At 48.3% G+C, this 12,350-nt stretch overlaps 1 protein-coding gene across 1 annotated transcript in view; it reads right to left on the bottom strand.

The window, feature by feature from the left end:
* Window positions 1-1,376: 1,376 nt before the first annotated feature.
* CNR2 (cannabinoid receptor 2) overlaps window positions 1,377-12,350 on the bottom strand; it is a 22,337-nt gene continuing 11,363 nt past the window's right edge. The window contains exon 2 of the mRNA XM_025198657.1: window positions 1,377-4,263. Coding sequence (XP_025054442.1) covers window positions 3,112-4,194 — 1,083 coding nt within the window. The 5' untranslated portion in view covers window positions 4,195-4,263 and the 3' untranslated portion in view covers window positions 1,377-3,111. The remainder of the gene's footprint in view (window positions 4,264-12,350) is intronic.

Genomic DNA, 12,350 nt, shown 5'->3' with positions numbered 1-12,350 from the left:
CTGCGCCGGGCCCCCCCCGCCGCCCCGGCCGCCAGCGCCAGCAACGCCAGCACCCCCCAGCCCGGCGCCATGACAGGCCGCTCAGGGCGTCACGCGGGTGTCGTGAGCCCCGCCGGCCACCATAGCGCGGCCACGTGACGCGCGGCGCGTGTGGGAGGGGCCGCCGTCACCCGGGCATCCGTCACGTGATGCGCACGAGGGGTGGAGCCCGGCACCATTGTGACCACGTGGAGTTGCGGGCGTTACGGCCGATGAACGCCCTTTATGTGACGCTGCGCGCGCTGAAATACTGCGCCTTAGCGCGATGCGTGTTTCTCGTGCGACGCCCAATGGACGAAAATGCTGCGCTTTAGTATGAAGGAACGCTTTTTGTGATGCTTAATGCCCGTTAGACTAATCTAGTGCGCATTGGCATGGTTTTGGCCAGCCACGCTAATGCGCAGCAGAATTAGTCCGATGGGCATTGAGCCGCTTGTGTAGATGCGCTCGCCGAGCGCCGGAGTGAGGTCACAGACCCCGCAGGAGCTGGCAGCGCTTTGTGCCCCCGCTAGACCTGCCCCGGGGCCCTGCAGGCAGGAGTTTCCCAATCAACGGAAGACAGGAGAGCAGCCGGGTAGTTAACTTTTTAATGACGAAGCAGCCATCGAACGAGCAGCGCCCGCGTCCCTCGGATGGTGACGTTGGGGCGGCGCGGTGCGGCGCGGCGCAGTCCCGGCGATGCTGCGTTCTGCTGCTGGAACGACTCCGGGGTTTTTTCCAAGGCGTCAGGCATGTCTCCTGGCCTTGCGGTGTCGAGAGTTTAGGTAGCCAGTTGCTGAATAAATAAGACGTTCACGGGCGTGATGATAGGTTCAGGGTCGCAGTCTGCGAGCTGAACACAACAAAGATGTGCAGCGTATAACTACAGCGGTGCGTCCTGCTGCAGGCCTGTGTGCAGACAGTATTACAGTGGGTGCGTTTCCATGCCGGTGGGATGGGGTCACTTACTAACAGGCCGACCAGGCTTTGTTAGGCTTTGCACGTTGACTTCCCTCTCCAAGCTCCCACAGACTTGAGAGACTGTTGTCTTATGAATATACAGCACCCAGAGGTGCAAATTCGGTGCTAGTGAAAAACAGTGTGGCTGTGGCAAAGTGCTGCGGAGTTGGGCACACATTGATTGGTGCTTGTGCAACTTTGCTTGGGTCCAGTGTAATTGCTGTTATAGAAATAATGGTACAACATTACCCTCTTCTTGGTGGCAGATGACAGGAGAGGAACGATGGTCTCACGTTGCAGCAGGGGAAGTTGAGTTTAGACATTAGGAAAAACTCTCACTAGGAGGATAGTAAAGCCCTGGAACAGGTTACCCAGAGAGGTGGGGGAATCACCATCCTTAAGAGGTTTTTAAGACCCGACTAGACAAAGCCTTGGCTGGGATGATCTTCTTGGGCGGGGGGTCGGACTAGATGTGACCTCCTGTGGTCACTTCCAACCCTCATTTTCTATGATTATTACCAAGTCAAAACCTGGCCATGTCATGTCTGGCGTTTCTGAACAAAGCAGTCTAGTGCTTTCTTAAAATAGCTCTAACAAGAGTGCCAACCTGAGAGCTAAACTCTCCTTTGGTGCAAACCCAGTGCAATGGGTGGAATATGTCTTACTAGTTTGATGAGTAGCGAACATACTCGGTTTTCTCTTTTGGAAAGATATTTCACACACACAGTTTCTGGACATGTGAGGAAAGTCCCAAACAGTACAGCCTTGATCCTGCAAAGTGCTCAGCTGCTACTCAGATTAATGGGAGTGCAGGTCTCTCATGGACTCTCAGAGGTGCTTAGTCCCTGGGAGGACTGAACCCTAACTGCATACAAAATATTACAGTCTTAGCATTACAGTGGCTTATCATATAATATCTCAACTGGCCATAGGTTAGTAATGGGGTGTATATGGCAATAGGATTTGTTGTAACACTGTGAAGGGGAAGATCTTTGTCAAGTACTCGGTGTCTGAGGTCACTGTCAAGGGTGTCATGTAGGTCGAAGCACATTTTGCCTGGACCAGAATTAAGCTTTAAGAAACACCCATAGAAATGGGATCTATAAATAAACAGTGGGGAAAAAGGAGTTGCAAGGTTGAATGGAAAGACAGAACGGTGAAGGATAGGAAAGGGCGATCCTGAACCTGGAACGGGCATTCAGGTATTGGACAGTTACATGAAACAGTTAAGACAGCTATGAAACAACGCATGACAAAAAGATGCCAAGGGAGCTGACAATCAAGATCTCCCCGGTACTGGTCATGTCTGTGTTACTACACCGAGTAGAAACAGGCAATGGGAAGGAAGGATGGGAGGGTAATTGAGCAAGCAGATGAGCATGAGGAGGTGAACACTGGGTATTTCGTGCAGAGATCCGTACAGACTTGTGACATCAGGAAATGACTGTACGTGAGGTGGGGATAGCCAGGACATCCCTTGCATAGGGAAGAAGAATGATGGAGACAAAAAGGGAGGAAGAGAAGAGAGAGGCCAAGACTGAGAGGGACAGAAAGACATGAATGAAGTGGGATAAGAACTGAAGATGCCAGTGACTGGAACAGAGAAGAGAGGTCTGAATGGCTGATCCTGCAGTTGAGTGGTAGTACAGGCTGAACAAGACAGCACATTAAGTCTTAAGGAAATCAGAGTGCAAGAATATATTAAGGACATCAGTGCCTGGCACAGCTGAGAAGTCAGGGACAGTGGCCCTAATATACTGCAAACTGCTACTTTAGGTGATTGTCCAATTTATGCATCCATTTGGGAATGGAGTTTGTAGAGTGCCCATTACTGCATCCTCTCTGGTGGCACCTGCCCTGGGATGTCAACGGCAGAGCTGGTCCTGCCTTTGCTACGGTGGGTATATCTGCTCTCTGTGGCGGCAGCTATGTATTTTACTTGCTGTGAACAGCCCCACGCACAACCGTCTGCAAATGTTAACTATTAACTTCCCAGCCTGCTGGCTCCACTGCCCACACTAGTCATTTGGTCACTCATTCTCCTGGGATCCTCCTCTGAAAAGCAGCATTAGATTTTCTTCATTTTAAAAGAAAAAAAAATGGCAACGCAAATTCCATCATATTTTTCACCCATCAGAGCTCAGACTTGAGCTGTGGCCAATCGGTGCTGCACCCAGCGTCTTCACAGACGGTTCCTATTGTGGACAACTTTTGAATGCTGTCCACTTCCTGGCTGCTCCCTGGGATCTTCAGCTTCTTCCTGCACCACGAGCAGGCATTCCTCAAGGAAGAGCGCAGCTCCCTGCTCCGGAGGGCATAGACAATGGGATTCACCATGGAGTTCACCAGGCAGAGGGTGCTGCAGAAAGCAAACACCTTCTTGATGCGATTATTTAAGTTGACAAAAACACTGTACGTCATCAGAGCCAGCACGGGGGACCAGCACACCATGAGAACAGTAAGGACGATAGCTAATGTCTTAGCAAGGGTGACATCCAGCCTCATCTTGGCATTCTGCTGCACAGCCTGCGTTTGGTGCTTCTCCATGTACGCTGTATGTTTGTGAGCCTTCCACAGCACGTGCATGTAGGCATAGATGATGCACACGAGCAGAATCATCACCAGGGAAATCCAGCCCGACAGATACTTGTCATCAACAAAGGGGAACAGTTCTGAGCAGGTTGAGTTTAGGGTGCAGCAGTTCCATCCCATGAGAGGCAGGAAGGCGATGACCATGGTAGTCATCCACAGCACAGCCAGTGCCACCAAAGCCGCCTTCTTTGTGATGATGATCTTGTACTCCGACGGCCTGCAGATACAGACATATCGGTCCAATGCCATCAGCAGCAAGCTGCCCAGGGAAGCTGTGAAGGATGTGTTGACTGCTCCAAGTTTCAGCAAGAAGATGTCTTTAGAGTCAGTCACTTTGAAAACGTGGAATTTAACAAAACTGACAACGAAAATAATGCTGGCCAAGAGATCAGCTAGGGCCAGGCTGCTGATGAAGACATAGGAAGGTTTTCTCCTGATCTTGATGGAGGAAAATATCAAATACAACACCAAAGAGTTCTCAAAAATGCACAGAATCCCAAAGAAGCAGCACAGCACAGTGATACCTATTTTCTGAGCTGGAGTGCTAAGGACCATGAAGCATTCCATGGACATGGTGTTTGAGCTGCATTTGGAGACATTTTCGTTCGTGCTACATATCTCCATTGCGATTCTTCAGGACTCAGAAGCTTTCCAAGGAGCAGGGGTTTTCTTGGCAATTCTTCAGAGGCTACTCTGAAAAAAAATGTAGGGGAGGGGGGGATAAGTGACCTGAAAACTCAGCACACAGAACAGCAAACACAGCTCAAGGGACATATTAAAACAATTGGGTTTTTTTTCCTCCCCATTTACAAGGGATTTGAGAGTATACGAGGGGAAGAAGCATTCGGGGAGAAAGATGCTAAAGCCATCCATCCACAGGTCTGTGTAACTATGTGCAGACAGTAGAGAACTCAGGGGGTTGGAAATGGGCTGGGGATTAATCTCCAAGCTGTCATTTCAAATACTGCCTGCCTGGTTAAAGTGAGTTGTTCCATTGACTTCACAGGGGCAAGCCAGTGCGATGCGGGGAGGAGGATTTCATTCCAAGTCAGTAGAAACCTAAAGCTGGTCTCTCCTGATTACTTAGCTTGTGACCCCCGTGTGAAATGTGTGGATAATTTCAGGGTGGCCATATTTCCCTGGTCTCAAAACAGGACATTTTGCTGCCTCCCTGACTCTTGCTCCCTGGCACACTCCGCTGTCTCTGAACTTGTTTCAGCTGAGTGCATCACAGGGCAGGAGTGGGGGGTGAGGCAGCTCTGCCAGTCCCTGGCATCCCCCTGAAAACAGGATAGAAGTGATCATTTGACTGAACTGACGGGTGCCAGAGACAGATGTTTAGAAAGTGACTGTCCTAGGAAAAACGGGACATACGGTCACCCTCAATTTGAGGCAACGGCTCATAAATGATGGATCAACTCTCACCACTAATTGACACCCGTTAATCTCAGTGGAGGCTGAGCGATCAGTTTTAGGTATGGCTAAAGGGCAGTATTAACAAAGCTTCTTGTTTTACAGGTCTCCTATTTCCATGTACCAGACTAGAAGCTGTGCGAGAGAGAGTGCGGCCAGCCCCAACCACTCAAACCTCAAGATTGTTAAAAATACTAGTTTTGTTTGTCTGCGTCTTGATTTGCATCCTGGCACTTACCTCTGTAGAGCGCACACAGCTTGTGGTTTCAGTTGTTTGACTGATCGTGAGAAACAACTGAAAACTCGCCATAAAAATTAAAACAAGTACTCTCAGATGAAAACATCAACCCAGGACCTGGGGTTTTAAAGACAACACCAATGTATGCTGAGGCTTGTGAGAGATGTGCTATCTTTCCCTCTTTTTCTCACCCAAGTGTTCAAGTGTTTCCCAAATATTTTAAAGTAATGACTCTGCTTTCCTCCTTTGCAGGCTGTAGGAAAAATGAGATGATTATCAAATGGGTAATTTCCACTGCTGGGGCGGAATATGGAAGTTTTGTAACAGCTCACAGCAGCACGACACAGCAATCTAGTACAAAGAGTAACTTCCCCGAGTGAAACTGCGAGAGGATTTTAAGCAGGTAGATTGATTTGAGCTGGGACATGGGTAGCGTCCTAGGGCAGACAGCCCGGTTCATCTTTTCACCAGTTCTGAGAGCTCTTTAATGACTAGAAGGGTTCAGGACCTGCATTTTACATGAAGTCTATTTTAAACCTTCCCAACATGCTAGTCCAGTACCTGGGACTTCGTCCAGCTATTTGGGGGCCACGAGGTAGATCTTGAAATATTTAATCTTCACTACGAATATTTTGGACACGTGAAGAAGTCTGATTTTTTTTCCCTGCCCATTATGGTTTTAATGGTTGCTCGCATTAAAATTGTATTGCTCTTTGGGTAATCCCTTGTGCTGAAAATGAATTATAAATGCTTCAGATTTTCTTTTCAGTTCATTTCATCCTTGGCCCTTTACATGCCGCACAAACAAAAGCTTTTAAGTGCATTTTAATGTCAGAGCCCTGCAAACACATCATTAACGGAACGTGGAGAAACCTTCCTGTGCCTTCCATGCAATGGTCACGATCCCACAATCAGCACGACAGACCGTTGTGCCCTGGATGAGCACCTGTGATTTCTGCACATGAATCTGCTAGGACTAGGGCCAGCGGTTCTCAGCAGCCCTCCTTCCTGCAGGTTATGGAACGTTTTGATTAGGAGATTTCACGGAGAGTTGAGGCATGCAGTCTTCCTATCACCAGGGCAAGCAGGGTGTTGTGATAGCTAAGTTGGATGGGCTAAAGTCCAGCCAATTAGTGCACTGGCCCACCTGAATCTAAGCCCAGGCAAATGCCAAGCTTAAGTCCACTTAAGGATTTTTACCCACGCCCCCCAGTGGCAGGACATGCATTTTGTTTAGGCTTCAGTTACTTTGAATGATCTGTTGTACCATCTGTTTGCCATGAGGTCAGGCCTTTGGTCATTGCTCATCCACCTTAAGTTGGAAATGTCTACTATCTATACTGCTGAAAGCAAGGGCATGCAATGCCAGCAAACACCCGCAGACAGCCCAGGGGCTGGCACATCTGAGTGCTCTTGTCCTGGCTAGCTACAGATGTTTTAGTCTCTCCCTGATCTCAGAAGTATGTGTGCAGGGGGGACTCACCCTGTGGTGCTGCTTTGAGGATGCAGGACTCCAGCCTGCAAAGCTGTCGCTCTTTAGAGCAGCATTAAATGTAAGCTATGTAAAACAGGCAAGAACTCGGGGGGAGCGTGTGCATATTATATAATCATGTGCACTTGCTGATATGCAGGTGTGAGAGAGCTCCAAGAAGAAGGCGTCTTTGTGTATAGTACACAAAGTTCAAAGGGAACTGCTATATCTCTCCCTTCCCTGTGCACTGTTTCTTAAAAACAGACTGTGGGAACTTCTCAGCTTGCCTGTAGCCTGCATCCTCTTGATTTCAGGTTACAATGATATCCGAGAAGCATAAGCTTTCATAAGCAGCAGCTTTCTTCCACGGTTCTTCCACTCTTAGAATAGGCCCAGTCATGCATATCCACCGAGCTCACCCAGCACGTCCAACTGAGTATGGTCACCTGTGGATCAGTGACCAGTGGTGCAAAGAGTGATCAAAAAGAGTCCTCTTTAAACTGCAACATTGCTTCTTTAGCGGTAGGAACAGAGCAGCAGAAACCCCTGCTTTGCATGGACACTTGTTTTACCTGGGATGGTGACCGAGGCAGACTGAGATACTTCAGACTCCCCACTGGGTTCTTGGGTTCGGACTCTTGTAGCTGCTGTCTCCAGTGGCCCTCCTTGCCCCTCTCCTCAAACCTACTACTATTCTTTGTTCCCTCCATTCCTGAGCCCTTTCCTTTCCTGGCCAAAACCTGTTTTGTAGGTAGGCAAAATCATCAAACTGACTGTCCCTGTCCTTGAATGACTCTTCAGTGTTTGGTGAGCATTTGTCATCTTGGGTCATTCTTCTGCTTTCTGCTAGGTTTCCCAGGCACAACTCAGCTGGTTAAGTCAAGATGGACGTGCATAAAACACGCATGAATGGAATACGGTTAGAGACAGGAAGCTAGTTTAGCCGGCCTCATGCTAGCAAAGTAGAGTGAGGAGACTTGCCCAGAGGCATTCTTAATGCACAGTAAGTGAGTGTCCACACAAGGCATCAGTGTGTAGTAGCTAGCATGCTATAAATTCACACCGTCTCTTACTGTGCATTTACTTCCTGTGTAGACCAGGCCCAGTAGAAAGATAGCTTCTTAATTAGGATCTATGGGCAGGAAGCAGTTTGATGTAATGCATTTAATAGGCTCTAAATCTCGTTCATGGGAAGACCGCAGAGCTGTGGGGCTAAGCGAGCTATTAAGGGAATTTTAAATTTCTGCCTGGAGCTGCATGTAAGGACAATTACAGCCCTATAATAAAGACATTAACATTTAAAGATGTCTCCCTGCCTGGATGGGCTGCACACGGAGCAGCTGTACCTGTCGATAACCATCTACAATGGATAAAAGGCTACCGCATGTGCTAGGGCCCTAGGGGGATTCAGGGGGACCCACAAGGGATAAGCATTGGGTGCTGCCTAAACCCAAGGCCTGCTCAGTACAAATACCAAAGTCCTTGGCAGAGGTTTCCTTGAGAAAGGAACCAGTGTTGGTGTCATTAAAGTCCCTGGGATAAATTTTCCATTGTAACTTTTGTGGCTTGCTTCTGCGGGCCATCAGATCTTAGTAAAAACCCTCTGCACAAAACCCCAGAGTATCCCAAACTGCGGGGCAAATGGGATGAGATGGAAGGAGAGATGAGCCCAAGTTATGGGCCAGAGATGAATAGAACCATGTCCTTAAAAGCCAGAACTGGAGCCTTGAACTTTCTGGGGGGTTGAAATGGTCCTGATCACATCAGCCTCTTGGACCCCCTCCAGACCCTACTAAGCAAGGACAATGCTTCTAATACTACTAATATTAATATTTCTAGCACAAGAAGCATAGTCCCCAGAACAGGAAACCTGAATCTGTTTCTTCATCTGAGAGTCAAATGCTTAGAAACTTCCCTTTCTGCTGCGGTTTGGCTCACACTATAAAGTTCTGCCAGCACAGCTGCTTTGGCTAAGAGTGTGAGCAGAGTCCCATGTCCTAGCTGACCAAGGTATGCGGGTAAAAAAAAAACCCGCTGGTGGAGTATTTGGGTGGGGGGCCTCAGTTCATGTCATGTATGGAAGTGTTGTAGATAAGCTGACAGAAAAAATCCCGCGAGCAAGAGGACTAGTTAACAGAGCTGTGCCAACAGAGACCCCATGGTTTACACATACCATCATATCATGGTTTGTTTCTGGAATACTAACATTTCTTTGTGCTTCCACAAGCACCGCTGTGTGTGTAAGTTTATCACATTGTTGGGCAGACAGTCGTGAGAAAGGCAGAGCCAACTTCTCAGCTGGCTGTGGCACAATCCTCCAACAGACACCTTGCTGGAAGGAGAATTCTGCTCGCTTGAGCTTTCAGCCAGATGGGCTTTTGAGGAACTTGGTGCTGCATGACATGAGGGCCTGTAGATAGGAAATGCAGGTTTTGCCCCACGGTTGCCAAATCCAGTCCAAGGGCTTGCTGCCATTGGGCAGCCTTTGCCCCTATAGCTATAATGATAAGTCCTTAGTGGACACATGGCATATGCTGTCAGAAGTGGTTGTTGTCGTAGACTGGCCAGGAGACATCTTTTTACATAGGTATGCTGGCAGTGGTGTGATGTAGGCCTGGCCAGAAGCTGTCACTAGTACATGAATATCATGGTGATAGGTGCATGGCTAGAGACATGATTCTACGCAGAGAGGCAGAGGGATGGATAGATCAATCAGTTGATCAATGGATTGATCAGTCAATGTCCTAAGTGTAATACATTGGTTATTCTAGTTCTTTATGGACAACTTTCCTTATGGACATGGCAACAATCACCATCACTGTCTCATCCTGTTGAGATAGCTCTAAACTCCAGAATATCCAACAAGCTGAATCCAAGCAATCAAAATTTGAGTTTCAGCAGAGAGTGGAAAATATGTAGAACAGAAAATGATTGCATGCTGGAAGGACTGGCTGTGCTTTTGTCACCAGACCCCATCCCTGCACTCCCCTCCCAAAAAAACAAAACAAAACAAAACAAGCCAAGAACCTGCAACTCTAACTAACCTACATATTCTTTGAAGACAGGATATGTCCAAAGATACGAAACCTCAGAAGATCAACTGTTGCAACAACTAGCAAAATATCAGAGAAGCAGACCAGACTTAAAAGCCCACTGGGGGCAAGTAGGTTTAAACCAAATTTGTTTTAGGCTGCTGATGACCTGCTGGATGTTTCACATGTTCATGCCTGGCTGCTCTGTGGTTTCCTTCAGTGACCTTTGCAATTCATCCCATACAGCAGCTGCAGATAGAAGACAAGAAACAGAGAAGAAAAGCAACAGAAAAAAAAAAGCAACCCCCCCTACCCTGGGGGTCTTCAAGAGGAGGTTAGATGAGTATCTAGCTGGGGTCATCTAGACCCAGCCCTCTTTCCTGCCTATGCAGGGGGTCGGACTCGATGATCTATTGAGGTCCCTTCCAACCCTAACATCTATGAGAAAAGGGCTCAGAAACCTTTGTCCACAGAGCACTGTAGTGGTGAGGAGGGTTTTAAGTTTCCATCCCCAGAATAATTCCATTTGTTGCCTCCGCCCCTTCTTCCCCTGTTACACGGAAGTCTATTGCCACTGCTTTGGTTGCAGCACAGCCCAGGTGCTGGGTTCAGTCCTATCCAAGCCATGTGACCTAGACAAATGCCAAAGTGACTTAAAGTGACTTAGACCAATTGGAAGATTGGGCCAAAAGCAATCCCCTGCACTGGTGCAGGCTGGGGCTGACTGGCCGGGCAGCAGCTCTGCAGAAAAGGACTTGGGGGTGGCAGTGGGCAGTAAGCTGAATATGAGCCAGCAATGTACCCTTGTAGCCAAGAAGGCTAACAGCATCCTGAGCTGCATTGCTAGGAGTGTTGCCAGTAGGTCAAGGGCAGTGATTCTTCCCTTCTCCTCAGCACTGGGGAGGCCACATCTGGAGTCCTGTGTCCTGTTTTGGGCCTGCACTACAGAAAGGATGTGGCCAAATTGGAGAGAGTCCAGTGGAGGGCTACAAAAATGGTTCAGGGGCTGGGGCGCACAACTTGTGAGGAGAGGCTGAGGGAACTGGTCTTATTTAATCTAGAGAAGAAGAGACTGAGAGGGGATTTAATAGCAGCCTTCAACTCCCTGTAGGGGGGCTGCAAAGGGGATGGAGCTGGGCTGTTCTCAGTGGTGGCAGATGACAGAACAAGGAGCAACAGGCTCAAGTTGCAGCAAGGGAAGTTGAGGTTAGATATTAGGAAACATTTTCTCACTAGCAGAGTAGAAAACACTGGAACAAGTCACCCAGAGAGGTGGCGGGAGCTCCATCCTTGGAGGTTTTTAAGGCCTGGCTAGACAAAGCCTTGGCTGGAATAATCTAGTTGAGGATGGTCCTGCTTTGAGCAGGGGGTTGGGACTACATGTGACCTCTCGAGGTCCCTTCCCAACCTCATTTTCTATGATTCTATGATTTTATGTCTGCCCAGGAAACCGCCAGAAATATGAATAAACTGAAGGTGTGAAGTCAACATGCCTTCACATGATAAACCACCACATGGAAGGGGAAGAGCTGCCTTCAGTCTTAAGCAAAGGTCACTATACACCCGAAGGAGAGCCTTCACCTGAAGTTTTAACACTTTATGGACATTAACTTCCCACCGTCAATTGAGTCATTCAGCGTTCTAGGGCGCCCCCATGTCGACAAGCCCTCACACTCCTCCAATGCAAATTCGAGTAAATCCATTGATTTCCGTGACCGTAAGGTCTGCCATGTCAAATGAATAAGGAGGTACCAGAAGGATGACAGGTGTGGAAAGCAAGTGAATGGAGACAGGGGGGAGGCACCAGTATGTGAGAGAAGAGGAAAACAACCTACCACAACAAGCTTGGCTACCTGAATTGCAAGGCAGGGGAAAGGCAGGGGGCAGGACAGGTGGACAAAGAAGAGCAGAACACAGTAGACGGATTGATCTGATAAAGTGTCTGCAAGTATCCAAAGAGTATAAGCACCCTGGGGCAAACGTTATCTCACAAGAGTGCCCTGTACCAGAGTGCCTCACAGCATGCTCCGTGAGAAGAGGCCCCTTAGGAGGAAGGGAAATAAGGAACCAGGCAATGAGAAATTAGTTGGCAGAGCCTATGGGTGAGAGCAGCTGGAGAAGAGATGAATTACTGATCACTGCTGCATATGGGGAGCTGTTCACCCCTGGCTCTCTAAGTATCTTTGAAATGGTGGGAAACGTCCCATTATGAGTTACAAATGGAGGCACGGAGTGTGACCTGTGTAAGGACATACAGCAGGATAATAGCAGAGCCAACACTAGGCCCTGGGTAGACAGAGCTATGCAGGGTGGTAAAAAGGTGAGACATTGATATAAGCAGAAGAAGGATTATTAGCAAAGGGCCAGGAAATCCCCATGCAAGGGAAGAACCAAACCGGTGACTTTCATGGATTATTTTTCCCTAAAAATTCCTGTGGGAGAGCATCGCTCTGTCCATGAGCGTGCCTGCAGAGAGCTCCTATACGCAATGACAGAAGTACATGATGTCTCTTATTGAGAGCCCCTTGGCTTGAGCATAGATATAACTGTCACAGCCTTAATATTGCCTGATGGTGGTGATTCATGCAGCATCCCAAATATGGATGAGGCAAGGGATAGATGCATT

Source organism: Alligator sinensis, unplaced genomic scaffold, assembly GCF_000455745.1.
Source record: "Alligator sinensis unplaced genomic scaffold, ASM45574v1 scaffold337_1, whole genome shotgun sequence".
NCBI lineage: Eukaryota > Metazoa > Chordata > Crocodylia > Alligatoridae > Alligator > Alligator sinensis.
Note: the sequence above shows the minus strand (reverse complement) of the source record. Positions and strands in the feature narration are given on the sequence as shown.